General features: G+C 39.2%; 1 protein-coding gene across 3 annotated transcripts in view; it reads right to left on the minus strand.

Annotated features, from left to right (window-relative positions):
* The window catches only part of SIMC1 (SUMO interacting motifs containing 1), a 55,986-nt gene that overhangs the window by 26,757 nt on the left and 1,253 nt on the right, over positions 1 to 27,976 (minus strand). For 2 of the 3 annotated variants that reach the window (XM_074350256.1, XM_074350257.1), the window contains exons 2-4: positions 8,703 to 10,697; positions 4,507 to 4,739; positions 3,663 to 3,732 (exon numbers count right to left, since the gene is read on the minus strand). In XM_074350256.1, coding sequence (XP_074206357.1) covers positions 3,663 to 3,732; positions 4,507 to 4,739; positions 8,703 to 10,697 — 2,298 coding nt within the window. The remainder of the gene's footprint in view (positions 1 to 3,662; positions 3,733 to 4,506; positions 4,740 to 8,702; positions 10,698 to 27,976) is intronic. The other variant, XM_074350258.1, reaches the window with a different exon arrangement.

Raw genomic sequence — 27,976 nt, forward strand, 5'->3', positions numbered from 1 at the left:
GTTAGAGGTGAAGTGATCCTCACTGTTGAAGCCCAACTGACGCAGGTAGAGAGCACGGGTTTTCTTCATTTACTTTTGTTTGTTTGAAACTCAGCTCCATCCCTTATTTAACTTAACGCCTTCTGAATCCCAGTGTCCTTGTGATTTGCGTGAGGATAACTCTAACCTCACCAAAGCCAGTGTGTCTGTCACACAGCTGGCAGGCATGAAGATTTGTCGTTTTCCCTTTACTGATAAGGAAAGACTTACTTCGGTCCTTATGCTGTTTGTTTTCTAACTGCCTTACAGGTTTTTTGGTCCCTCATTTCCTGCACTACTGTCTTTTGTCTTCAGTTGATTTTTTGTAGTGAAATGTTTACATTCCTTTCTCATTTCCTTTTGTATACATTCTATCAGCTGTTGTCTTTGTGGTTACTCTGGGGATTACATTAAACATTCTAAAATTATAATACTCTATTTTGAATTTATACTAGCTTAACCTCAATGACATAAAAAAACTCTGCTCCTTTACAGCTCTATTCCCACCCCTTTTGGTTATTGATATAACAACACTGTATCTTCATACATTGTGTGCCCCCAAATAAACTAATAATTCTTTTAAATGCATTAGTCTCTTAAATTATGCAGAAGACAAAATGTGGATTTACAAAGTTACAATAATACTAGCTTTGAGATTAGGAACTAAAAACATATTAGTTACTTAAATTATACAGAAAATCAATGTAGAGGTACAGACCATTGTTACAGTAATAGCTTTTATAATTGCATTTATCTTTACTGACATCTTTATCTCTTCATTTAGCTTCAAGTTACTGCTCAGTGTTTTATCTTACCCCGCAGGACTCTCTTTAGCATTTCTTGCTGTGCAGGGCTAGTGGTAACAAACTCCCTCAGCTTTTATCTGGGAATGTCTTTATTTCTCCCTCATTTTTGAAGGACAGTTTTGGAGGATACAAGAATCTTGGCTGAGTTTTATTCTTTGGTACTTTGAATATATCAGCCCTACTACGTTCTGGCCTCCAGGTTCCAATGAGAAATCTGCTGATAATCTTATTGAGGATCTTGTACGTGATGTGTCATTTCTCTCCTGTTGCTCTCCCTCAGTTTTGAAAGACAGTTTTGCCAGATACAATATTCTTGGTTGACAGTTTTTTTCTTTCAGAACTTTGAAGACATCATCCCATTGCCTTCTGACCTGAAACCTTTCACTGAGAATACGCTGATAGTCTTATGCAAACTCACTTATATATGATAAGTCACTTTTTTTCTTGCTGCTTTCAAGAAAAAGTCTGTAACTTTTGACAGCATGACCATAACATATATTGCTATGGATCTTTTTGGTTTATCCTCATTGGAAATAACCTTCCTGAATTTGTACGTCCATTTCTTTCCTCATATTTGGGAAGTTTTGGGGTTATTTCTTCAAATAAGCTTTCTACCCCCTTTCTTCCCTTTCTGGGACTCCCACAACGTGTTTATGGTCCGTTTAGCAGTGCTCCACAATTCCTTAGGCACTCTTCAATGTTCTTTACTGTTTTCTTCTTGCTCCTTTGTCTTAATGATTTCAAATGACCTTTTCATGTTCAGTGATTTTTTTTCTCCTCCCTGATCAAGACTGCTGTTGAACCCCTCTAGTGACTTTCTCAGTTCAGTTACTGTAATTTTCAGCTCCAGAATGTGTGTGTTTTCTATACTTTTTTTGTTTAATATTTTCATTTTGTTCATGCATCATTTTCCTGCTTCAGTTTGTCGTCTATCTGTATTCTCTTTTAGCTCCTTGAGCATCTTTAAGATAGTTTAAAAAAATTCTTCGTCAGGAAGTTGAGAGATTCATGTTTCTTTAGAGTTAGTTTCTGGAGCTTTATTTCATTTCTTTGATTGGGCCACATTTCCTTGTTTCTTTGTATGCCCTGTAATCTTCTTTTGAGACTCAAACATTTGAAAAAAGCAACCATCTTTCCCAGTCTTTATCCACTGAGTTCATGCACGGCAAGACCTTCATCACTTGGCCTGGCTAGAGGTTCCGGGACTTCTCAGACTTTTTCTGGGGATGTGTTTTCTCTGAGGTGGTGTGTGTGCTTTTATCTGCCTTAATTTCCCAAGTGGCTTGCCCATATTTCTTCTCAAGAGCCCACAGTCTCTTGCTCCTCCAGAGACCTGTTTGTGGAACTGTATACTCTTTGCAGCTATAAATGTTGCAGTGCTCACCTCTCTTCTCAGCTGGAAAATGATGCCACTGTTCCCAACGGTGCTCTGAGTCAGGTGAGACAGAAACCATTTCCCTAACGAGCCAGAACATTGGACTTGACATCTACTTTTTTGTTTCCACTCCAAGGAAGAAGCCAGGCTACGGGAGGCTTCCTCCCAGTTTCACTGTGCTGTGCTGGGTTGGGGGAGGGGGCATCGGCATACAAAATACCACAGACTTTCCTAGTCCTTTCAGGAGAGCCCCTTCTTGGTTATGCACTGGCCTGGGTACTGCAACTTCTCAGCTGGTCTCTATAGAGTTTTCACAAAGGTATTCTGGTCCATACATTGTTGTTAACTTGGTGTCTCCATCGGGGAACAAGGGCCTGGAGCTTCCTTGTCTACCATCTTGGTGGTGTTTCCCAGATCATCCTTTCTGAAAGCCCTGTGTTATTTTGCTCTAATCTGGAATGACTGCCCTCTAAGTCTATTATTTGTGGTAATCTCAGGACTTCTCTTTCTTACTCTTCTGGATTAGATCCAGTGTTCTCTGGATCCTGTGCCTCCCGCTCTTTTGATTATTCCCCTATTTTCTGGATGTACATCTTCAAGTAATCTATGAAATGGTGTGTGTGGTTACTTCTTCAAGTTCATACATGTCTGGAAATGTCTTTATTCTGCTGTCACAGTTGACTAATAGTTTGGCTGAGTATAGAATTCTAAGCTGACAGTAATTTGCTCCATCCAAGTGCTTTTGGGTGAGCAGAGAGCAAGCTGGCAATTAACTTGAGGAATCCCTAAAGGTCAGAATGCAGAAGACATTTTTTTCTGGTGCACCAGCTCTACACTAGCTGCCTTCATTTAAGACAGGTGGTTCATTCAATTTCTTTAGACAATGAATCCTCTGTTTTTTTTGCCTGAAGGGTATGTAACCTGGCAACTAATTTTTCTGTATTCAAAAATGGAGAGGCTGTCAGTTCCACCTACAAGATTTTAACAAACTTACAGCTCATACCCTACTCCAATCTTCTTATATATTGTGTTTCTGAGTCCAAAACTTCTCTGCTCTAAAGGGTGGACTCCCTCCCTCTTTGGTTACAGCCCTTCCTCGTGTAGTCTAGCTTGTAGCTTTCTCTGCCTACCTTCATCAATCATCACTCTTACATTTCCTTTAGCTCTTCCAATCGTCATTCAAACCTATTGTCTTTCCACTTATTTTCATTGCCATAGGCTTATAACTTTCTCTGTTTATTTACTGTTATTATAAATGGGGTCTCAAGAAGGAGAGGGATAAATGAGTGTATTCAATCTTGAGTTGGAAGACAGCACATATCTTTTCAATAGGAATTTTTTGGTGGGCAGGGGAGTTAAAGGAAGGAATAATGGTGAAGACTTTACTATCAGATTTACTGTCACTTTTGTTTCTAGTTAAAACTTCCTCTGCAAAAGATTTACACTTGTAGTTGTTATGTTACCTCTTCTTCCATGACATAAGTGAGGAGCTTCCAGTCCCATTCTACCGTCTTGGCATTAGCTGGATGTAGCCTGAAAGTAAAGTGACATCAATTAGAATTCTGGTGGGGTTAGTGGAAGAAGGGGTGGGATCTGGAAGATGATAGAAGCAAGAAGCCTCCTCTCACCCTCAGTGCTCTTGCCCACCCTTTGGTATAATACTATTTCATCTGAGGGTAGTTGAACTTCACTCTTTTTTGCTATTCAGTATCCATTTCTGTTTTCGGAGGCATTAGTACCCCAATTTTGCCTTAAAGAAATCAACTCTCTATTATTCTTAGCCCATTGGCTTTACCTGCTAGGACCGGGATGAAGCCTGTGAAGCATGTTGAGCTAATCATGAGATTCTACCCCTCAGTTCACAATGACTGGCCCAAAGATGCACTCATGTCTTATGTTATGCCAATTAAAGTCTACAAGACTCAATCTGAGAACTCTTGTGTGATTATAAAGGAAATGGACTCCCTCTTGTACTAAGAGTGTCAAAAAAGCTGGAGGCTGAAAAGGCTACCATATGAATCCTAAAAACAGAAGCAAAACAGAGCTGAAAAGTGGATCCTGACAACCATTTTTGAACTGAATTAAGTCACATATTATTCCTAGGTTTCTAGTTTGATGAATCATTAAATTCTCTTTTACCCGCTGTTAAAGCCAGTTTGGATTGAGTTTCCTGTCACTTGCAATCCAAATGATACTAATATACTAAGTCACCCTCTCTAAGGGTTAGCTGAATAAAGCTTAGGCAGGAGAAAGCTGTGCTCTGAGTCCAAGTTCCCTAGAAGATATGCTAACAGCTAAGGTTCATACTGTTGAATTTTCATGAGAAGCATGTAGGCCTCCTTTAGGACATCCACAGTCTCGGAGCCACTGAGCAGGATTTTCTGGATGATGTGAGCCACAATTTCTCTGGGTGGGTAATGCTGGGGTGACACAAAGTCCATCAGAAACTGCACAGTCCCCAGGGGAAAATTTTCTTCAATGGTGTTTGTTACCATTCTTAGTCTTCGATGAGGAATGGGTTCTAATTTTTGACCCTTGCTCTGTAGAGATAAAAAGAAATAAATTAGGGTGGGTTTCTATAGATAAAATGAAGAGGTTCTGAAACAAGTTGAAGACAGCAAAGTTTTCCATGTACCTTAAATATTCATAATTTTAAAAATAGAGACTGGAAGGCCTTATCTAAAAAACTTCTAATGACATGGGAAAATGCTGATATTAAGTTAAAAAATGAGAATTCAAAATTCTACATATAACATGATTTCGTCCGTGTTAAAATACAGCATAGGAAGGAAAGTACAAAAGAGTCAAGAGCTAGCCGAAGTTGACTCTGGAGTGAGAGCGATGAGATGGTTAGGGGTAGTTATGCTACAATAACAAATACTGAAACAGAGAGGTGAATAGAGAGATTTTAAATACGTTTTACTGTTAGAAGAATTCTGTTCTGATTTTTTTGAGTCAATAGTATACACTAGGTTGCTTCAACGCCTACCCCCATTCCTACCCCCAAACACTATGTTTATAAAGACTGAGAGAGTATATGTGAAAAGTGGTTTTCTATCATCTGGGTGGTGAAATGATGGATGATTTTTCCTCTACATGTTCTTTAGTATTTTTCAGTTTTTCTGTAATAGACACATGTTACCTTCATAATTAGAAGAAAAACATTAAAAGGTTTGATATGGGAATATTATAACAACAATAATGATAATAACAATAATTTTTGAATATTTAACTTGTCCTCACTTAATTCTCACAATAACTCTAAGAGATACATGCTATTACTATTCCTATTTCATAGATAAGGAAACTGAAGCTTAGAGAGTAAGCATTTGTCATGCAACAGATGGCAGAAGCTGGTTTCATACATTGGTGGTTTAGCTCCAGAGCTACCCTCTAAACTCATACACACTCTTTATAAACAACAAAAAAACTAACAGAAAAATACTTTTGTTAAAAATCTCAATTGTTAAAAAATTTTAAGTGCCTACATATAAAAAGGCAACTGGGAAGGAAATATACCCAGTTATTAACAATCATAAATGCTGACTGATCGCACCACGGGTAATTATTTTTTAATATTTTATATTAAAAATGTCTTATACTAAGCAAGCATTATTTTTAAAATCTGAGAATAAGTATTCATTTTAAAACACCAACCAAAGTTTTGACAGTTTATATGTAATAGTAAAACAGTGTTGGTTGGAAGTGCCTTCCCAGGAAATTTGGAGGAGAGAAGTCCAGTTAGCTTTCTTATGTCTCAAATCACCTGACGGTAACCCTGTTCTCACTGATGAGAGACCAATGCTGTGAATGGCATGTGATGAGAATTAGGAGCAAGAGAAGATAGGAGAACAAAAATCTCGCTTTGGTAGCTGTTCTACATGCATTGCACTTTATGACCTTGAACGTGTATTATCACTACTTACCTACAAATGGAGACCTCTATAAATGAAGTTTATAAATTGTTTTGATGCCCCTATCCTTAAGGGGAACTAATATTTACAGAGTACTTCGATAGCCCTGAAAGGTGGCTTTGTACTTTCATATGTTTACCTTTAAGCCAAACAACACTATGATACGGGCATTATGACTTACTTTAGTGCTAAACAAAAAGAGACTCAGAAGAGTTAAGGCCAATAGCTGGTAAGTGGCAGCATGGAGACTGGCTACGAAGTTTTGGGGGGGATTTACTGTGTAGCACAGGGAATTATATTAAAAATCTTGTAATGACCTATAATGGAATATAATCTGAAAAAGATAACTGAATCACTTTGCTGTACGCCTGAAATAACATAACATTGTAAATCAACTATACGTCAATAAAAATATTGTTATAGCCATCTTAGTGGATGTAAAGTGATATCCCCTTGTGACTTTGATTTGCAATTCTCTAATGACTAATGATACTAAGCACCTTTGGAGAAATGTCTATTCAAATCCTTTGCCCATTACTAATATAACACTGTAAATCAACTATATCTCATTAAAAATAATGTAAAACTGACCAAAACCCCCAATAAATTTGAATAGAAGAGAAAATAAAATACATCATGCTTTAAAAAAAAAAAAAAGTTCTAGGGGAAAATGACCTAGTGAAGTACTTATAAAAAGCCCCCCCAAAAAGCAGAGAAGACGGAAAAGAATTACAGATGTATTCTAGATGGCGGAGGTTCTTTAAGAAGGTAAGAAATAAAGAAGAAGAATTCAGTGTGTGTGGCCTAACTGCCACCCTGTGATCTGAGTTATGGGCACACAGAAGGTGGTGAATCTGCGCCTACGGACGGCTTCACTACAGCTTTGACTAGGGAAACACCAACTTTCTGAAGGCCCCCACATGCTCTTGATCATGGAAATGATGTATCGACCAACCTGAGGCAAACCCACAGGAAGAAAGAGAATGAGCCTGTGGCTGAGGAGAGCCATCCAGAAGGAGAAGACATGAAGCATAGGAGAAGATAGAACAATTAAAATAGAGGAAAAACAAATCACTCTCCAAGGCCAAATCAGTGTGAATGCCTGACATGTGCTAAGCTGGATCACTGACTGCTCCAAGAGGAGAATGTACCTTTTGAATTCTTTGAACTACTTCAAGCCAGTCTTAATGCTAGGAATGTGGCAACCTATAATGAAAAAGGCTTCATGCTGGGGGACAGAGCCACAGATTTTTTTTTTCCTTATGCGTCTGGTTTTGTTCTTATAGATCAATGAAGACCAATCGGAAGGCGCATGGCCACTAAAATCTTAAAATTGAGTTGGAGAGGGTGTGGAGAAAGGGGAATTCTACACTGTTGGTGGGAATGTAAACTGGTGCAGCCACTGTGGAAAACAGTATGGAGGTTCCTTAAAAAACTGAAAGTAGAGCTACCATATCCAGCAATCCCACGCCTGGGCATGTATCTGTTGAAAACTCTAATTCGAAAAGACACCTGCACCCCAATGTTCACAGCAGCAGTATTTACAGTACACAAGACATGGAAACAACCCAAATGCCCATCAGCAGACTACTGGTTTAAGATGACGTGGCATATATATATATATATATATATATATATATATATATATATATCTATATCACTCAACCATAAAAAAGAATGAAACATTGCCATTTGCAGCAAAATGGATGGACTTACAGAGCCATACTAAGTAAAGTAAGTCAGACAAAGACAAATATTACATGACATCAATTATATGTGGAAACTAAAAAAATAATACAAATGAATCTGTATACAAAACAGAAATAGACTCATAGACACAGAAAACAAACTTACGGTTACCAAAGGGGAAGGAAGGAGGGAGGGTTAATTAGCAGTATGGGATGAACACATACAAACTACTATGCATAAAACAGATTAGCAGTAAGGATTGACGGTACACCAGAGGGAACAATATTCAATGTCTTGTACCAACTTATAGTGGAAAATAATCTGAAAAAATACATAACTGGATCACTTTGCTGTACACCTGAAACTAACACAATACTGTAAAATCAACTATATTTGAATTAAAATAAAAATCTTAAAATTGAGCTTCCTCCCCCAAAGTTAGAGAGTAATAATTTTGAAGGCACTGAAGTGTCATGAGCATAATCATCTCTGTGATGCAGGCGCTGTAGTGAGGGTATCGGGGATGGACAGGCACAGGAACAGAAGAGAAGCATCTGACGGAAGCCTGTGGTGAGCCGGACACTCTAACAGGCGCTCTACATGTAATCTCATTAATGAGATGCTGCCAGATCTATTCTCACCTCCACTTTACAGACAGGAAGGAAACCTTAGGTTCAGAAAGGCCAAGTGACTTCTCCAGCACCAGTTTTTCAGTGCAGGTCTGAAACTTGAACCCAGATCTGACTCTGCACTGAGCGGTGCCGTAAGTGGGGGAAAGATAAAGATGTCAAACTCATGCTGGGCCCGTCCTCTCCTGCACGGACTCCTTACAGCACAGTAACCTTATGCTAGGCCTCTGGCGAGGGCGCCTAATCCCTAGGGGAAGACGTGGCGGCTCACCTCTCTCGAGTCTTTATCTGGGATCAGTGTCTGGAAGAAGAGGTGATGCACCGGAGGCCGCAGGAAGAACTTCAGCCTGTGCAGGCACGGCCTGCTGTGCGGCCCGCCTCGCGGCGCTTGTGCTGGTACCCGGGCCAACGCGGCGCCGGCCGGGTGGGACAGTGACATCCCTTTTCTGGCTGGCGTTTCTGGGACCGAGAGCCATGGAACTTTCTCTAAGGGAGTTTCAGACTGTGGAGACTGTGGGCTGGGAGAGCAGCGTGGAGAGGATGGAGCTGAGATGTCCATAGGCGTGTCGCGGTTCTGTATGTCGTTTGGGGGAGAGTCAGGCCTGATTCGTGGCAAATGAGGCAAGTCTCCAAGTGTGTGCGGCACATCTTCTGGCAAGTGTGGCACGTCGCCAGGTGAACGCAGCACATCTCCTGATAAGTGTGGGAAATCTCCAGGTGACTGTGGCACATCTCCTGGTGACTGTGGCATGTCTCTTAGTGACTGTCGTACATCTGCTGGTGACTGTGGCATATCTCTTGGTAACAGTGGCACATCTCTTGGTGACTGTGGCATGTCTTCTGATGATTGTGGCACATCTCCTGGTGACTGTGGCACATCTCCCAGGGACTGTGGCATGTTTCCCAGGGACCGTGGCAAGTCTCCTAGGGGCTGTGGCATGTCTCCCAGGGTTGGTGGCATGTCTCCCAGGGACTGTGGCATGTTTCCCAGGGTCGGTGGCAAGTCTCCCAGGGACTGTGGCATGTCTCCCAGGGACTGTGGCATGTTTCCCAGGGACTGTGGCATGTCTCCCAGGGTCGGTGGCAAGTCTCCCAGGGACTGTGGCATGTCTCCCAGGGATGGTGGCATGTCTCCCAGGGTTGGTGGCATGTCTCCCAGGGACTGTGGCATGTCTCCCAGGGGCGGTGGTAAGTCTCCCAGGGACTGTGGCATATCTCCCAGGGACTGTGGCATGTCTACCAGGGACTGTGGCACATCTCCCAGGGACTGTGGCACGTCTCCTAGGAATGGTGGCACGTCTCCCAGGGATGGTGGCACGTCTCCCAGGGATGGTGGCATGTCTCCCAGGGATGGTGGCATGTCTCCCAAGGACTGTGGCATGTCTCCCAGGGACTGTGGCACGTCTCCCAGGGACAGTGACATGTCTCGCAGGTGTGTCACACCCTGTGGATATGATATGTTTTGAGGTGGGCCTGTTACATCTTGAGGTGGGCAGAGTGAGTCTTGAGGTGGGCTTGGTGAGTGTTGAGGATGCCAAGATGAGCCCTGAGGTGGACCTGGAGTATTCTGTGGAGGGCATGGCACATCTTGAGGAGGACATGGCACTTCCTGAGGCAGGTGAGGCAAAGTCTGTAGTTGGCACTGCACGGTTTGTGATGGGCATGACAGGGCTCGCGGTGGGCACGAGGAGGCGCGTGGTGGACATGGTGAGGCGCGCAGTGGGCATGGCAAGGTGCGCAGTGGGCATGGCAAGGCTTGTGGTGGGCAAGGCACATCTTGCTGCGGGCATGGCAAGGGTGCCCTTCGATTGCTGCTGCTACCATTATTGCTTGTTGGGGAGAGGGACTGAACGTTTGAAGATAGTTGTAGGCTTGCCAAGAAGCCAAGGTCACCTTTGAATATGGTTGAGCTACAGTTTGGCTCTGCTGGATAAACAGAGTCCCCACTGATGGATGTAGGGGGTTGAGGACCTTCAAATGCAGTTTCGTCCAAAAGGTCCAAATCCACAGGATCACTGTTAATGATTCTCTGTGCTGTCTGCCGAGAGCTTCTATCCACTTGCCCTTCCACCACCTCCTTGCTGGAGAGGCTGGCACATGTTTGAAGACTGGCTGGCTCCTTCTGGGCAGGAGCAACAGGTTCTAGAGTCAGGTCAAGAGTGGCAATGGGTCTGTTTTCTTCCTCAGATCTTGTCAGGTCAATCACACAGAGTCCACTGCGATCCTTTGCCCTTGGTCTGGTTTCTCTAGTTAAGTCAATGAAGTCCTGTTGAAGGATTGTGAGAAGATAAGAGATCAAGCAGGGGTCTTAGCTTTAGCTCAGATAACATATTTCACCCTTTTTACTTCACTGACAATTCATACATCTTGTATATCATAAGCATTAGTTTATTTCCTTTGGGCAAAATTTTGCTACTGTCAAAGCAGGCAATTTCTATACCTTCTTAAATTATCCAAATGCCACAAGCACGTAACAGAGGGCACAGGGGGAAATGTTTTGTGATCCAAGGTGGACAGAGGAGTCGTAGGGAAGGTTTCAACCTGAAGTCACAAGGTAAAAAGCAACCTTTGATTGGAAAAGCAAACACACAGGATAACCTACAGCAGAAACTAAAGAAAGGAAGCTAATATAAGAGAACCTACTCTGTGCTGAGAACATGTTGAGTGTTTTCACACATCTTGAATTTTCACAATGACCCTATCAGGAAGTCCCTGCCATCTCCATTATACAGATGGGGAAACTAGAGTTCAGAGGGTTAGATTATTTGCCTACAGATGATACATCTATGTGGTGAGACAGACATTCAAACCCAGGCCTGTTTCCTTCTTTCCCTGTTAGGGCCTAGGAACATACAACTTCATTCAATACATAATCAGCCTCTAGACAGGATAATACAGTAAGAGTTATAAAAGCAACCAGTGTTAAGTCTGAGCCCGAACTACATTAATTACTGAGAAACCTTCTACCTTCACTCCCACTCCTTGGCAAAATTATTAGGCAGTTCACAAAGCCTGGTGATGCCAGCCAGAGGCACTACAGACAACTCTGGGTCATGAGCCAGGATGAATATTACTCTGCCTTCCAGGGGTCTCCTCACTCCGTTGAGTACCATTGCCACTGGCATGTTAGGTACCAATTGCTGTTGTCAGCAAAGCTGTTGCTGCTACGAGAGCTACCCTGCTGTCTCTTTTAACAGGTGTGATGGGCACCACTGTCAACAGCACCAAAGCAGGGCAGAGGATTCTGGGTGGGTCAAGTGAGAAGTTGGCATGCACCTCATCCTGGAGTAGGGATTGCTTGGTGAAACCTAATGCCTCATCCCTAAGAAGCGGCCATGCAGTGTACTGCCTCTCTACTGCTAGCTGAACCCAACATGAAGAGCTGCACGGCCATGGAGGGTCTGAATTCAACTCGCTTTTCATCGCCAACTCCTAAAATGCAACGTTACCATGTCTCTCCCACTTAAAACCCACCATATGAGCTACAGGATAAAGGACAAGTGCCTGAGTAAGACTCATAAAATCCTTCATAATTTAGCTCCTCCTTATGTGATCAAATCACACAGAACTACTTCAGATCCCCAAATGTGTCATGCATTCTCAAGTATTTTTATGTTTGTTTATGTTTGCTTGTGTTTTTTTCTTTTGCCTGGAATGACTATTATTTCTTTGGTTGTTTGGAAGTTTGTCTTTCAGGACTTAGCCCAGATATGACTATGTGCGAAATTCTTTCAGATTACTTCTCGTCTCAGATTAAATTATTTGTTTCCTCCCTTCTATCCCCACTGCATCTGTACAAACCTCTTTCTTTATCCTAAAGAATTTAATGTTTTTATAATGATATTGAAAATGGAAATAATTTTTGACATTTTCTAATTATTCATTGCTAGTGTACAGAGATACTATTGGTTTATGTATATTATCCTTCTATCATCGACTTTGTTAAATTCATTTACTAGTTCAAGTAAACTTTTTTTGGAGATTCCTTAGTATTTTCCATATAAAAAATCATTTGTCTGCAAATAAAGAAGTTTTACTTCTCCATTTTCAATCTCCATTTCTTTTATTTCTTTTTTTGACTATTGCAATGGCTAAACCATCCAGTATAATTCTCAACAGAAGTGCTAAAAGCAGGCACATGAGACTTTCATCTTAAGTATAATGTCAGTCGTGGAGTTTTCACAGATGTCCCATATCAGATTTTTTTCAGCTTTTAATAGTTTGTAATTTAATGTGATTTCTTTTCTCATTCAAAACAAATGTTCACTTTTCTAACAGATTTTTTTTTCCTTTTCTGAGTTTTCATTGAGAATCATTAAATTTTGTCAAGTGATTTTTCTGCATATGTTGAGATTTTTTTTTTGTCATATTAACATCAAAAATTATATTCATTGCTTTTCTAATAGTAAATTTATCCTGGGGAAAACTCCACTTGGTTATGATGTGTTATTCTTTTTCTATATTGTTCAGTTTAATATATCAATACTTTGTTAAGAATTTTTACATTATACATATTCATGAAGAATATTATTTCTTATAATTTTCTATTCTTATAATTTCTTTTACTGGTTTTGCTATTCTTATAATTTCTTTTACTGGTTTTGCTATTGGAATAAAACTGGCCTCATTAAATGACTTGGGAAATATTCCCACCCACTCTGTTTAGGTTGAGTGGGATTGGTACTGTATCTTTCTTTAGTGTTTAAAGAAATCACCAGTGAAGCTATCTGAGCCTGAAATTTGCTTCGTAGGAAAATTTTAAATTACAAATTTAAAATTTAACCGACATAGGGCTATTAATAATTTCTTCTATTTCTTCTTGTGTTAGTTTTGTGACTTGTGGAATTTGTCTCATCTAAATTATGAGATTTACTAACAAAAGTTGTTTGTAACAGTCCCTTATTATCTTTCAAATTCTATACCCTGTATAGATTTATTCTCGATTCTCTCTTTTTATCGCTAATGTTGGTAACCTGTATCCTTTGCATTTTTTCCGGATCAGTCTAGCTAGAAGTTTATCAATTTTATTGCTCTTTCCGAAGGACCAGGTTTTTAATCTGTCTTCGATTTCATATATTTCTATTGTTATCATTATTATTTCCTTCCTTCTACTTACTATGGATTTAATTTACCCTTTTTCTAGTTTCTTAATGTGAAAGCTTAGGTACTGAATTTCTGAAATCTTTCTTTTGTAACATTAGTATTTTAAAGCTAAAAATTTCCCTGTAAATACTGCTTTAGCTTCATCCCATAATTCTTAGTATACAGTCATTTAATTATCATGTAGTTCAAGCTTACTTTCATTATGGTCAGAAAACGAACCTTGTAAGATTTCAACCTTCTGAAATATACTGAGACTTATTTTATGTCCTATCATATGGCCTACTTGCTGAATGTTCCTTGTACACTTGGAAAAAAATTGCATTCTGCAGTTGCTGGATATAAATGCCAGTTAGGTCATGGTTGTTGATGGTGGCTTTCGGATCTTTGATTTCTTCACTTTTGAGGGGATCCAGTTGTGCTATCAATTACTGAGAGAAGTGTATTAAAGTGTCCAACCACGACTGTGGCTTTGACTGTTTCTCCCTTTCATTCAGTTAGTTTTCGCTTCATGTATTTTGAAATTCATTTTATTAGATGTATATACACTTATAGTTGTTATACCTCCTTAATGTATTAGCCCAGTTATCACTGGAAGGATTCCTTTTAGTCTCCAGCAATCCTCCTTGTACTGATTTTTTTTCTGGTATTAATATATCTGCTTTAAATTTCTTATGCATACTGCTTGCATGGTACATTTCTATTCTTTTATTCTCTATGTATTGGTGTCTTTATATTTAAAGTGCATCTCATCTATACTACAAAGCTACAGTAATCAAAACAGTATGGTACTGGCACAAAAACAGACACATAGCTCAACAGAACAGGTCAGAAAGTCCAGAAATAAACCCACGTGCTTATGGTCAATTAATCTACAACAAGGGAGTCAAGAATATATAATGGAGAAAAGACAGTCTCTTCAATAAGTGTGTTGGGAAAACTGGGCAGCTACATGTAAAAGAATGAAATCATAACATTCTCTAACATCATATACAAAAATAAACACAAAATGGATTAAAGACCTAAATGTATGACTGGATACTATAAAACTCCTAGAGGAAAGCATAGACAGAACACTGACATAAATTGCAGCAATATTTTCTGCTCCTAGAGTAATGGAAATAGAAACGAGAATAAACAAATGGGACCTAATTAAACTCAAAAGCTTTTGCACAGCAAAGGAAACTATACACAAAACAAAAAGACAACCTACAGAATGGGAGAAAATATTTGCAAATAATGCAACTGACAAGGGATTAATTTCCAAAATATACAAGTAGCTCACACAGCTCAATATCAAAAAACCAAACAACCCAAACAAAAAATGGGCAGAAGATCTAAATAGACATTTCTCCAAAGAAGACATACAGGTGACCAAAAGGCACATGAAAACATGCTCAACATCATTAATTATTTGAGAAATGCAAATCAAAACTACAATGAGGTATCACTTCACACCAGTCAGAAGGGCCATTATCAAAAGTTTACAAATAATAAATGCTGGAGACGGTGTGGAGGAAAAGGAACCCTCCTGCCCTGTGGGTGGGAATGTAAATTGGTGCAGCCACTATGAAGAATAGTATGGAGGATCCTTAAAAAACTAAAAATAGAGTTACAATATGATCCAGCAATCCTACTCCTTGGCATATATCAGGAGAAAAACTCCAATTCAGAAAGATGCAAGCACCCCAATGTTCACAGCAGCACTATTTACAATAGCCAAGACATAGAAGCAACCTAAATGTCCATCGACAGATGAATGGATAAAGAAAATGTGGTGTATATATACAGAATGGAACACTACTCAGCCATAAAAAGGAATGAAATAATGTCATTTGCAGCAACATAGATGGACACAGAGACTATCATAGTAAGTGAAGTCAGTCAGTCAGAGAAAGACAAATACATGATAGCACTTATATGTGGAATCTAAAAAAATGATACAAATGAACTTACAAAACAGAAAGAGACTTGCAGACATAGAAAACAAACTTAAAGTTACCTGGGAGGTGGGGGCAAGGGTGGGATAAACTGGGAGTCTGGGATTGGCTGATAGAAACTACTACGTACAGAACAGATAAAACAACAAGGTCCTATTGTATGACACAGAGAACTATACTCAATGGCTTGTAGTAAACTGTAATGAAAAAGAATATGGAAAAAAAATTAAAATGAGAAAAAATTAAGTGTACCTCATATAAGTAACACATAGCTGGTCATTGCTTTTTTGTCCAGTCTGACAACCTCTGCCCTTTTGATTAGTTTTTGGTTCATTTACACTTAATTATTGATATATTTACATATATATCTACAATCTTCCTTCTTGGCTGTATCTATCTCTGTATCTAAAGTTCCCTTTTTTTATAAACTGGATTTCTGTTTTTTATAGTTTTCATTTCTCTGTTGAGATTTTCTTAGCTATTCACTCACTGACGCCATATTTTCTTCAACTGGATGAACCTATTTATAATAGTTACTTTGAAGTTTTTGTTAAATCCGACACTTAGGCTCACCCAGAGTCAGTTTCTATTGACTGCCCTGCTTTTTCCCCTGAGTATGGGTCACACTTCTGTTTCTTTGCATGTCTAGTAATTTTTGGTTGGAAACAGTATTATATGTAATACATGTAATGATCTGATTGTGTCCTTCTAAAAACTGTCTTTTCATTGTTGTTGTTCGAGTCGTTAATCTGCCTGAGCTCAAACTGCAAGCTTTGTCTCCTTCACACAAGGTAGGTGTTAATAGCTTTGCTGGTATCTATGGTTTCCAGCTGCTGCTCTTTTAACCTGACCCCTTGGTGGTGGGGGGCAGAGTGGTTCTCTCCTGTGCTTGCCTAATTTGGCTGTCAGTCAAGGATTTGGGCAGAGATTTTACTCACATTTTAGGGTTTACCCTTCCTGTGACTGTCTTGCTTCTGTGGATTCTTTCCCAATTACTTGCTGCTCTGCCATTCTTGACCTCTATCCCCTGACATTTCAAAACCATGAAACTTCAGCTTTCTGCCATGTAAGTGGCAAATCAGGGAATGCAGCAAACTCAGATTGCCCCATGCAGCTATCTTTCAGGAGTAGATTTCTCCCTACTGTCAGCTGATTTTTCACTGCGCCTTCAGGGAGTATTTTAGCAGGTTAAGGGAGTTTCATAGATTGGAAGTACAATTCAACTGCATTGCTCTACCTCGGAGAGAGTTCATTGCTCCCCTCTTCAATGACTCCACAGCACTCTGTACACACCGTATCACTTCAGCGCATATGGCAGAGCACTTGCTAATCCTCTCCCCCTTTAGACAGCAACTTATTTTTGTATCCTGTATCCTTGGTACCTATACGGTATCATGGACTTAACAAATGATAAACGAATAATCTTGATCTAATAACTATTGTAGATTGATCCTCTCATCTCGTAGTCCTCTCAGCCTCTTCCTAACTCCTAATTAAGTAATTTGTATTTCCATCACATATTACCCTAAGTTTTCACAGATAACAAATTATGTTTCTAATTTTAATAATTATGTCACCAGAGGGAAGAGAAATACAGATGACTAAGACACTCCAATAGTTTGCATCTGCAGAATGAAACTCAGCAATAAACCCACAAGGCCCTTGTCCTTCCCATTAATCCTGTTTTCAGAACTCAATACCTCACAGCAACCTTGTGAGGTGAGTATTATTCACATTTTGTAGCCGAAAAGCCTGAAGTTGGGAGTCTCGTTCGCCAGCACCTGCAAGGTGCTGGTCGGAGGCTTGGCTCCTTATCACGGCGCTGATAACGGATTTGCTCTTCTCCACTCCAGGATCAGCTCATGGTTTTGGTTTTCTTTTTCTCCGTGGAGGTTTCTGTTAATTCCTGCCAGCCCACCAAGCAGGAAAAATTAGTTTCATTCAAGATCTAGTTGTTTTGTTTTGTTTTGTTTTGTTTTAGCAGAGAGCCCTGTAAGAACAGTCATGCTGCTGAAGGCAGAAGGTCCTGGTCCAGGCTCTTCACTATATCCCCAAATTAACTGCTTATCTTTCCCTCTAGGACTGAGTACAGTGCCACAGTGACTGGCACAGCATCCGACACATGGCTAAGTGCTCCAGAAATACGAGCTGAATTGAAAATGAAATAATTCCGAGGGGGAAAGCTGATCTTCCACACCTCATGTATGGAACTTCCATTCAACAAGACCGAAAATAAAAGAGATACTTCAGGTTTCCCTTCACCTGTCAGTCTTTTCTACAAGGAAAAAGTAATGGCTTCATTATTCGGTGAAACTAGAACCAAAGACTGACCCAGGATCCCCCTTTCTCTTTTTAAGCCCTCTACCCTAGGGAGACTATCTGCTTTTTCCTTGGGTAAGGTTACCATTTTGGTATAAGGTATGATGTCTATGCCAAGGTTCTTTTTTTGCCTTTGAATGTCCAATTGTTCCAGCATTGTTTGTTGAAAATACTATCTTTCCTCCAATGAATTATTCTTGCAACTTTATAAAAAAAAATCAGCTATACTTGTGTGGGTCTCTCAGGTCTCTATTCTATTCCATTTATTGATGTGGTAATCCTTCAACCAATAGCACACTGTCATAATTGCTGTAGCTAAATAGTAAATCTTAAAATCGGATAGTTTGATTCCTCCAACTATATAGTCTTTTTCAAAATTGTTTGGCTAATTTATTTCCTATTTTCCACACAAATTTTGGGAGCAGCTTGTCTATATTCATAAAGGACCACGTTCAGATTTTGGTAGGAATTAAGTTAAATCTATACATCAGTTTGGGAAGAGATTGACATCTTTAGTATGTTGAGTCTTCCCATCCATGAACACAGTATGTCTCTTATTTAAGTTTTCTTTCTTTCAGAAGCATTTTGTAGTTTTCAACATATTGATCCTATATATATATTGTTAGATTTATATCAAAGTATTTCATTTTTGGGGATGTTTGTAAATGATACTGTGTTTTCAATTTAGGTTTCCAAATGTTTACTGCTCGTATACAGAATATCATTGATTTGTGTTGACCTTGTATGCAGGGACCTCGCTAACTTATAACCCCACTTACTTGTTCTAAAAGGGTTTCTCTTCCTTCCTTCTTTCCTCTCTTCCTCCATCTTCCCCGCCCCTTGTTCTTTCCTGTAGATTCTTTAGGATTTTCCATGTACATAGTCATGTTTTCTGGAAAAAGGTACACTTTTATTTCTTCCTTTATAATCTGTATGCCTGTTATTTCCTTTTCTTGCCTTATTGTACCAGCTAAGACTTTCAGTACCACGTTACTATAAAATATTGATGAAGGAAATTGAAGATGATAGAAAGAAATGGGAAGCTATCTTATCCAGCACCATTTACTGAAAAGACTATCTTTGCTCCATTGTACTACTTTAGCGCCTGTTCTATAGTCTTTGTTGACTGCAGTAATGTGGTTCTGTTTCTGGGCTTTCTATTCTGTTCCACTTATCTGTCTGTCTTTCCTTTCACCAATATCACACTGTCTTGATTATTGTAGTTTGTAGTGAGTCTTGAAGTCCATATGATAGTGGCAGTCCCCTGACTTTGTTCTTCTTCAGTATTAAGTTGGCTATTCTCAGGCTTTTGCCTCTTCATATAAACTTTAATCAGTTTATTGATCTCCACAAAATAACTTGCTAGGATTTTGATTGGGATTGCATTGAATCTATAGATCAGGTTCCTAAGAACTGACATTTTGGACAATGTTGTGTCTTCCTATCCATGAACATGGAATCTCTCTCCATTTATTTAGTTCTTAAATATCTTTCATCAGTTTTGGAGTTTTCCTCATACCAATCTTATATATGTTTTGTTAGGTTTATATTTAGTTATTTCATGTTTTTAGGTTCTAAAATAAATGGTAATATGTTTTTAACTTCAAATTCTACTTGTTCATTGCTGGAATATAGGAAAGTGACTGCCTTGTAAACTGACCTTGCATCCTACAATTTTGCTATTATCCCCTATTAGATTTTTTTTTGTCAGTTCGTTCAGATTTTTTTCTTCATATGTGATTATGACATCTGTGAGCAAAGACAGTTTTATTTCTTCTTTTGCAATCTGTATACTTTTCTTTTTCTTGTCTAATTGTATTAGCTAGGACTTCCAGCACAACACTGAAAAGCATTGATAAGAGGGGACATCCTTTCCTTGTTCTTGATCTAAGTGGGAAAATTTCAAGCTTTGTACCATTAAGTATGATAGGTTTTTTGTTTGTTTTGTTTTTGTAGATGTTCTTTATCAAGTTGAGGAAACTCCCCCTCTAATCCGAGTTTGCTGAGGATTTTTTTTTTAAATACCATGAATGGATATTGTATTTCGTTAAATGCTTTTTCTGTATCTATTGATATGATGTGGTTTTTCTTTGTTAGCCTGTTGATGTGCTGGATTACATTAATTGATTTTTGAATGTTGAACCAGACTTGCATACCTAGGGTAAATTCCTCTTGGTCATGGTGTATATTTTTATACATTGTTAGATTCAATTTGCTAACATTTTGTTGAGGAATTTTGCATCTATGTTCAATGAGACATACTGGCCTGTATTTTTCTTACAATGTCTTTGTCTGTTTTTAGGGCATTAGGGTAATGCTGGCCTCATGGAATAAGTTAGGAAGTATTTATTTCTTTTGCTTCTATCTTCTGTAGAGAATTGGTGTAATTTCTTCCTTAAATGTTTAGAAGAATGTACCAGTGAACCCATCTGGGCCTGGTGCTTTGTGATTTGAAAGGTAATTACTCATTGATTCAATTTCTTTAATAGATATAGGTCTATCCATATAAATTTTATAACAAAATTTAAAGTTTAAAAAGTGTTGGTTATCCCCAAATTAATCTATAAATTTAACAAACCCCAAACAAAATTCCAGTGGTATTTTTAAAAAGAATGAATAAGATGATTCAAAAGTTCATTTGAAAGAGGAAAGACTCAAGAATAACATAAAAGGAGAACGAAAGATAAATAAGGAGGCTTTGCCCTACCAAACGTCAAGGTAAACTGCAGAGCTACAGCAATTAAAATATGTAGAAAATGGGCCCCAGAGCTGGACACTTAGCTTATGACACAGGTAGTTTTCCACATAATCGGGTAGATCATTCAACAGTATTAAATGAGTTAACCAACTATTTGAGAGGAGCCTTCCCTTTGAGCAAAATTCTAGACAATTGAAAAGTTAGACTATTACCTGTGGCACAAATCTAAGAAGTTTGATAACATCCAGGTTGGCCAAAGTATAAGAAAACAAGTATTCTTAAACACTGTTCATGTAAGAATGTACGTTACAGTCTTTTTGAAGTATAATTTGGTGGTTATGTATCAGCCAGGGATCTTAGTAGCAAGTGAAAAAACCAAATCCTAAAAAACATCCACTCTGATTAATTTAAGTACAAAAGGAACTGATTAAGGATAATGGGTAGCACCCAGGATTTAGAGGAGAGCCTGAGAACAAGCTTGGAGTCTATGCAGCCAAAATGGATGCTTGAAACCATACTGCATAACTGAATATGCCAGTATCACTGTCACGTGGCCAGCTGTGCCCTGGGCCCTACTGCTACGTGTCAGGCCATTGCTGCTGTGGCCTCGCCAAAATAGAGTCCACTTTACCCTGCTTTTTTCATCACCAGCTTCCAATTCGAAGTCTGGAATAAGTACATATGTCCAAGCCTTAGGTGCGAGGGAGCCTAGGAATGTATGTGGAATTGAAGCTTCTTTAGGAAGAAATACATTTTATCACCAAAGGTGGGAGTTTTTGCAAACAGAGCTCTGGATTTCAGATACTAAGATCCCACAACAAACGACGTTATGTCTACAGCAGTGACATATATTAAAATCATAAATACATATTGCTCTTTAATTTCAAAATTCCACTGTAAGGAACCTGTCCTACAAACACACTCTTATGACCATGCAAGAGAGTTCATTACATCATAGTCTGTAATAGCAAAAAAAAGTTAAAATCGATAAGGGGCTGGTTAAATAAATTATGGCTTTTTTTATATTAGAATAACGTACAGCTGATAAAGTACTTATTAAACGAATACTGTGGGCCTGGATCCTTATTATATACTGGGAATACCACTGTAAACAAAGTGGACAATAGTTTGAAAGAGGTACCAATATTTTTAAAATGCCTAAAATGTATTAAGTAGTTTAAAAGATTAGTATGACTCTACTGGGAGAAAATTAGACATTTATGTATGTTTGTGTACAAACACATAAAAATAGTTAAAACTCTACCAGTTAGCACCTGGTTGAACCTACCTCAGTTTCCTCATCTATCAAATAGGGACAATAATAGTACCTACACTCTCATGGGGTTGCAGTGAAGACGGCACGAGCTAATCCATGCAAGGCACTTCACATGATGCCTGGCATGAATGCCAGCTTTTCTCACTATGTCATTCATGCTCACCATGATTAATATGGTCAACCCTATACAGCAGTCATTCAGAATCAAAATACCAGCTCCTTGATAGGAGAGGCACAGGACCCAAACAAAGGAAGGCTTAAAGTTTTATTGATTGCCAAGAAGGAAAACCCCATAAAATGAAAAGTTAAACTATGTTTCTAATTAGAAAGACAATATTACTAAGATATTAATTCTCCTTTAAATGATAAATCTAATGTAGTGGTCTGGACCAGTGGCAATTCTGCCCCCCACAGGAGACATTTAGCACTATCTGGTTGTCACAAGCGGAGGGGAGTGCTGTGATGGGTTGGCATCGACCTGGGGGGTAGAGACCAAAGACACTACTAAACATCCCAGTGCCCCAGGACAGCCTCCCACAGCACAGAATAAACTGGCCCAAGGTAATCCCCTGAGCTAATGTAATCCTTGATAAGATGATTCTAAAATTCACTTGGAGAACTAAATGGTCACACCAGCCAAGAAATTTCTTGGGAAAAAAAAAGTAAGGAGAGGTAATTGCTCTGCCAGATATGAAAAAATATCAAACCACAAAAGTAAAACAGTAGAGTTCTGGCATTGAGAATAGACAAATCATTGCAACAGAATAGAAAACCCAGAAACAGATACAAGTGTATAAAATAATCTGGTGTAAAAAATGTGTTTCAAATAAGTGGAGAAAAATAATTATTTAACAAATGATTCCCAGACAGTTGATTTACATCATATATTATAAAATCGAATATCCAGAATGTTTCCCTCATACATCTGCAATCAGGATGCATATAATAGTGTATACATTTCATGTGATAGTTTCTTTTTCCCTAAAAACCTGTTCTTACATTGACAGCAAGTCTTAGATTAAGTGCTGTCTTAGAAATAAGGCAATACAGTATACGGAAAATGGTAAGCATACTTCATGCTGCATAAAACATTTTAGATGAATTAAAGAACTAAAAATTAAGAATGAGACAGTAAAAGAACAATAGTAAGGAAATAGTAGGAAAATAATCTCAGGACAGGAAAAATCTTTCTAAATATAAAACAAAAGAAAAAGAAAGAAAGAAGATGCACAAAGACATATGTAAAAATGTAAAACTTCATTAAATAAAACACCACAAACTATGGATTACTAAATTTAGTGTAATCCCAATTTAAAAGTAAAAATTTGGAAGTTGACCAAATAATTTTAAAGTTGCCTGAAAGAATAAATATGCAAAGCTAGCCAGAAAAATTCTAAAAAGGAAGAGCAATGAGAGTTTCCTTTGCTTATTACCATAACAGCATGTTATGAGGCCACAATACAAAGTCCACAGATAGACACGAAGGTTATCAGTTGATAAAGGTAATATTTCAAACCACTGGGTAAAATGGATAGGTAATTCAATAAACGATGTTGGGACAACTAGCTAACCGTCTGGAGAGAAAAATACGATTTTATTCTTTTTTTGAAACGAAATCCTGGTGGATTAATGAATTAAAAGCAAAAAATATTTTTATGATTTTAGGAGTAAGGAAAGCCTTTCTAAGTGTGACAACAAAGACAGAAATCATGAAGGAGAAGAGTTACAGAATTGACTATATACTAATTTAAAACTGTAAAGAAAACCAAAGAAATCAAAAGGTTGAAAAAATGTGACATGCATGACACAGGGGGCTTTGTTAGTTTCCTGGTACAAATTACTACAAACTGGCTGGCTTAAAACAACAAGAATTTATCCTCTCACAGTTCTGGAGGCTTGGAAGTCCAAAATCAAGGTGTCTTCAGGGCCATGCTCTCTAGAAGGCTCTACGGGAGAGTCAGTTCTGTGCCTTTCCCTGAGCTTCTGGTGTTGCCAGCAACACTGCTTGGTGTCCTCGATTTGCAGCTGCATCGCTCCCATTGTCACATGTGTTCTTTCTCCGTCTTCACATCTTCTTATGAGGACACTAGTCATACGGGATTAAGGGCCCACCCTACTCTGTATGACCTCATCTTCACTGATTACATCTGCGGTGACTCTACTTTCAAATCAGGGCACATTCTGTAGTGGTGGCCAGGACTTCAGCATATCATTTTGGGGGACCCAATCCAACCTATAAAGTCTTTACTATGTAAATAAAACTGAAAAATTAGCAGAAAAAAACCCCTAAACTTGATAGGACAAGAAGAGGCAGATGACACACACTCACACACACACTGTGTATAGAGAGAGGTCTCCAATATTCTATCTCAAATAAACATGTGCAGGGTGTCCAGCTCTACCGCATGCTGGGCACATGCTCTGACCGCCAGCCTCACTAGCTGCTCCTCCTTCCCTCGCCCTCACCTGGGCGAGGCATGGTGGCACGTCCCAGGGCTAGGTCCTGTGTGCTCTCCCACTTGTAGACACTCAGCCTGCATGATCTCATCTTGGCCTATGACTTTACTACAACCTGTGTGCTATGACACCAAATGTGGGGCCCTAGTCAGGACTTCTCCTCTGGCCTCCAAACTCAGTACAAACATCATACCTGTTGGCTATCCCACAGGCAGCTTAAATTTAACACCTTTAAAAAAGAACTCTTGAATCTTTCCTTCAACCCTGTTCCTGCTCAAGGCGTCCTCATTTCAGTGACTGACATGGACTTGCATCCAGTAGCTCAGGCCCAAACCAGGGCATCATTCTTGATTCCTCCCTTCCCCTCATTAACCATGTCCAAGGATCTGGACCAGTTGATTTTACTTCCTAAATACCTCTCATATCCTTCTGCTCCCCCAGCTTGCATCACCACTCTAGTCCAAGCTACAATTATCTCTGGTCTGGACTGTTGCTGCCACCTCCGAGATGGATCTCCCTGATTCTACTTTTGTCCCTTACAGTAAGGTGACTATACTTCTGGTTTGTTTTGGACAGTTTCAGTTTTCACCTGTTGCTTGACACCCTGTCCAGTTAACACCCCCTTTCATTTGGGGAAAGATCTCCACCTGAATGATAAATTTACACAGTCACCTTATCTTACAGTCTTCTCATCTCATGGTAGTCACCTTTTAAAAATGTAAATCAGATCATGTTATTTCCCTGCTCAAAACCCTTCAAAGATTACTTACTACGTAAGAATAAAATCCAAATTCCTTACTGTGGTCCTCAAGGCCCTGTATAACCCAGCCCATCAACTTCTCATCTCTTCCAACTCTGTCCTGCACTCAATTTCCAGCCCCACTGACCTTTCGATTCCCCCAGTCGAGCCTATTCCCACCTCCAAGCCTCCGCTCCTGCTGTGCCCTTGCTGTTACTTTATTTCCCAAGATGTCCTCATAACAAATCTGTTCTGTTATTTTGTTCTCAGATCAAACATGAACTTTTCAGAGAGGGCTTCTTTGAAAACATGACCTAATGTTCCCAGCTCCACCCAAGTTACTCTCTGTTACACTGTTCACTTATTTGTTAGTTTGTTTCTTATATTTCCCCATCAGAACGTAGGCCCATCGTCATCTTGTTGACCTTTGCAACCCAGGGTCAAAGCATGTGCTCAATAAATATTTAAGGAAGAAATGAATCACAGCCCCCCAACTAAAACCATGACAGCTCACAAAATCTATCAAATCAGCAAAGATTAAAAGAACACAAATGCCTTACTTTTCTTCCTAACACCCTGTACATCATCTGACATGACATTTATGTGGTTGTTTACTCTTTGTCTCTGTCTGACTAAAATGAAATCTCCACGAGAACAGGGACTTGGTTTTGTTTACAGCTGTAGTCTTAGCACCTTCAAGAGTGGCCTGGCATATAGTAAGTGTTCAATAAATATTTCCTCAATAAATTGACAGTATCTAGGAGTGACCAGGTAGCGGCGAAAGGGGTATGGTGGGAATGTAATTGGTGCACGATTTCTGTAGGAAATTTGACAATATACAGCAAAAGCCCTCCAAAGAGGGAACCCATTTTGACTCAGCAATCTCACTAACAAACAAATGAATAAGGATATAAAAATTATTTCTCAGGAAATTTCTCCCTGAGTTGTTTATAATTAGAGAAAATTTAGAAATGGCAGAATGATATCCATTTATAGGAAAAGAGAAATATAATTATGAATCTGTACGATGAAATACATTAAAATACTGAAGATGTGTTACTTAGTGACACAGAAAGAGATAAAAAGTATATTAAGAGAAAAAGGCAAGCTGAAAACAATGAAGTATAGTAAGACTTCATTTTTGCAAAAATATGTATTGCGGAGACACATGGATACATTATGAGAGCACACTGGCATTTACAGATAAAAGTTCAGGCAGGCAGACTTCAAAATGTTAACACTGGTTATCTTTGGATGGTGAGATTAAGGGCAATTTAAATTTTCTTCCAGATATATTTCTAAATTTTTTGTAATTAGGCCAACCAAAATTATCTGAACATGTTCTGCTTTTATAAGTGGGGAAAAACAACCCAATAAATATTATAAAAAACACAGACACATTTCATCAACTCACTGAAGACAAAAGCCCAGGTTAAGACCCAAGAGTTCAGAAACGTCGGCTTCGGCACTGGAGATGGCTTTCTGATCTTCCGAACTGAAGCAAGTTGTTTCCCCTCAGTCAAATATTTGTAAAAACAGAAAAAAAAAATTTTTTTTTTTTTTTTACAAAACTTGTTTCTTCTATTTCATTGCTTGCCAAGCTTGAGAAGGTCAGGCCTGGCTGAGAAACAGCACAAAGTGTAGCCAAAGCTATCATTTATGCTGAACATTTTCCTTGCATTGCTTCATTAAAAACCTTCTAATGGTCCTGCCATGTAGGCACTGATGTTCTCAAGTGCAAAAGCTGAGATGACAGAATTTGCCAAAGCTCCTCCCACAGCTGTGTGTGTGTGTGTGTGAGAGAGAGAAGGGGTGGTTCAGGGGTAGGGGAGAAGGTGGGTAGTTCCTGATTTGCACAGAGGTTCCTCTGACCTTGGGGCTTTGAGGAAAAGTTGGACAAAGACACCTTAGGCTTTATAACCTTGCAAGTCTCTTAATGAGACTTGACCTTTTATGTGGTTATCCTACCACCCTTATCTAACTTGCTAGAAAGATAAAAGGAGAACCAGCTTGGAGTTTTTAGAAAGCTGGAGTAAATATTGGGAGAAGCAAGATTTACACTGGGCACTGCTCTGGAACCTGCCCTTTATTTCTCTTTAACCCAGAGGGTTCCATGTCAAAATGCTTGGTTGGGTAGTCATAAGGGAGGGGGGCAATTTGAGAACACCCCTGTGTGTGTGTGTGTGTGCGTGTGTGTGTGAGAAGGGTGACAGTACACACAACAGACTGGGATAAGGATGACATCGGTGCACTTGGAGAAGGAAGCTGGACCAGGATGAGGGAAGACAGACACCACTTGGCAGGAAAGGAAGCAGATAGGAAGGACAAAGTTAAGTGGGGATTGAGAGGAAGAGGAATAGAAAAGAGGAGGAACTAAGAGGAAAGGCAGTTTGTGAGTTATTCTGCAGCATTTTTTTTTCTTTCACCTTTTCTTTCTATACTCTTTCCTTGATTACCTAAATCACAATTAGGCCTTCAAGGTTCCTTTCTACTGAGATGATTACCAAATCTCTCCAGTCCTGACTTTTCTCCAGAGTTCAACTCCTCTGAAGTCCAAACTGAATGCAGCATTCCCTCCACCCCAAGCCTGCTCCTACTGTATCTGCTCTCACCTATCAAACACCATCTGAACTGCTCTCTCCCCCATTCCTTCAACCATTCTTTCATCCAACCAATATTTAATGCAGATCTTGTATGGCCCTGACACTGTCACAGCAGTCAGTACAGTCACTTCCCAGGTGGGGTCACTTTTACTTGAAAATCTCTTTGTCTGTCCATCTCCTCTAAATTCTTTACTGAAATTGACAGAGAATCACTCTTGATTGAACCATGTCAACTCAGCACCATAAGTTAATTAGTTTTACAGGCCATGCATAGTGACCTCCTAGATTTAGCACTATACCTGGGACACAAAGGTGGCTCACAGTGGAGGCTTGGGGACTACAAAGCTGGGAAGGGAAGGGGCCTGGAGGAACAGAAGTTAGATCTGTTTTGACAATATCTGCATGTGAAGAAA

The sequence above is a fragment of the Camelus bactrianus genome, chromosome 22 (assembly GCF_048773025.1).
Source record: "Camelus bactrianus isolate YW-2024 breed Bactrian camel chromosome 22, ASM4877302v1, whole genome shotgun sequence".
NCBI classification, from domain to species: Eukaryota; Metazoa; Chordata; class Mammalia; order Artiodactyla; family Camelidae; genus Camelus; species Camelus bactrianus.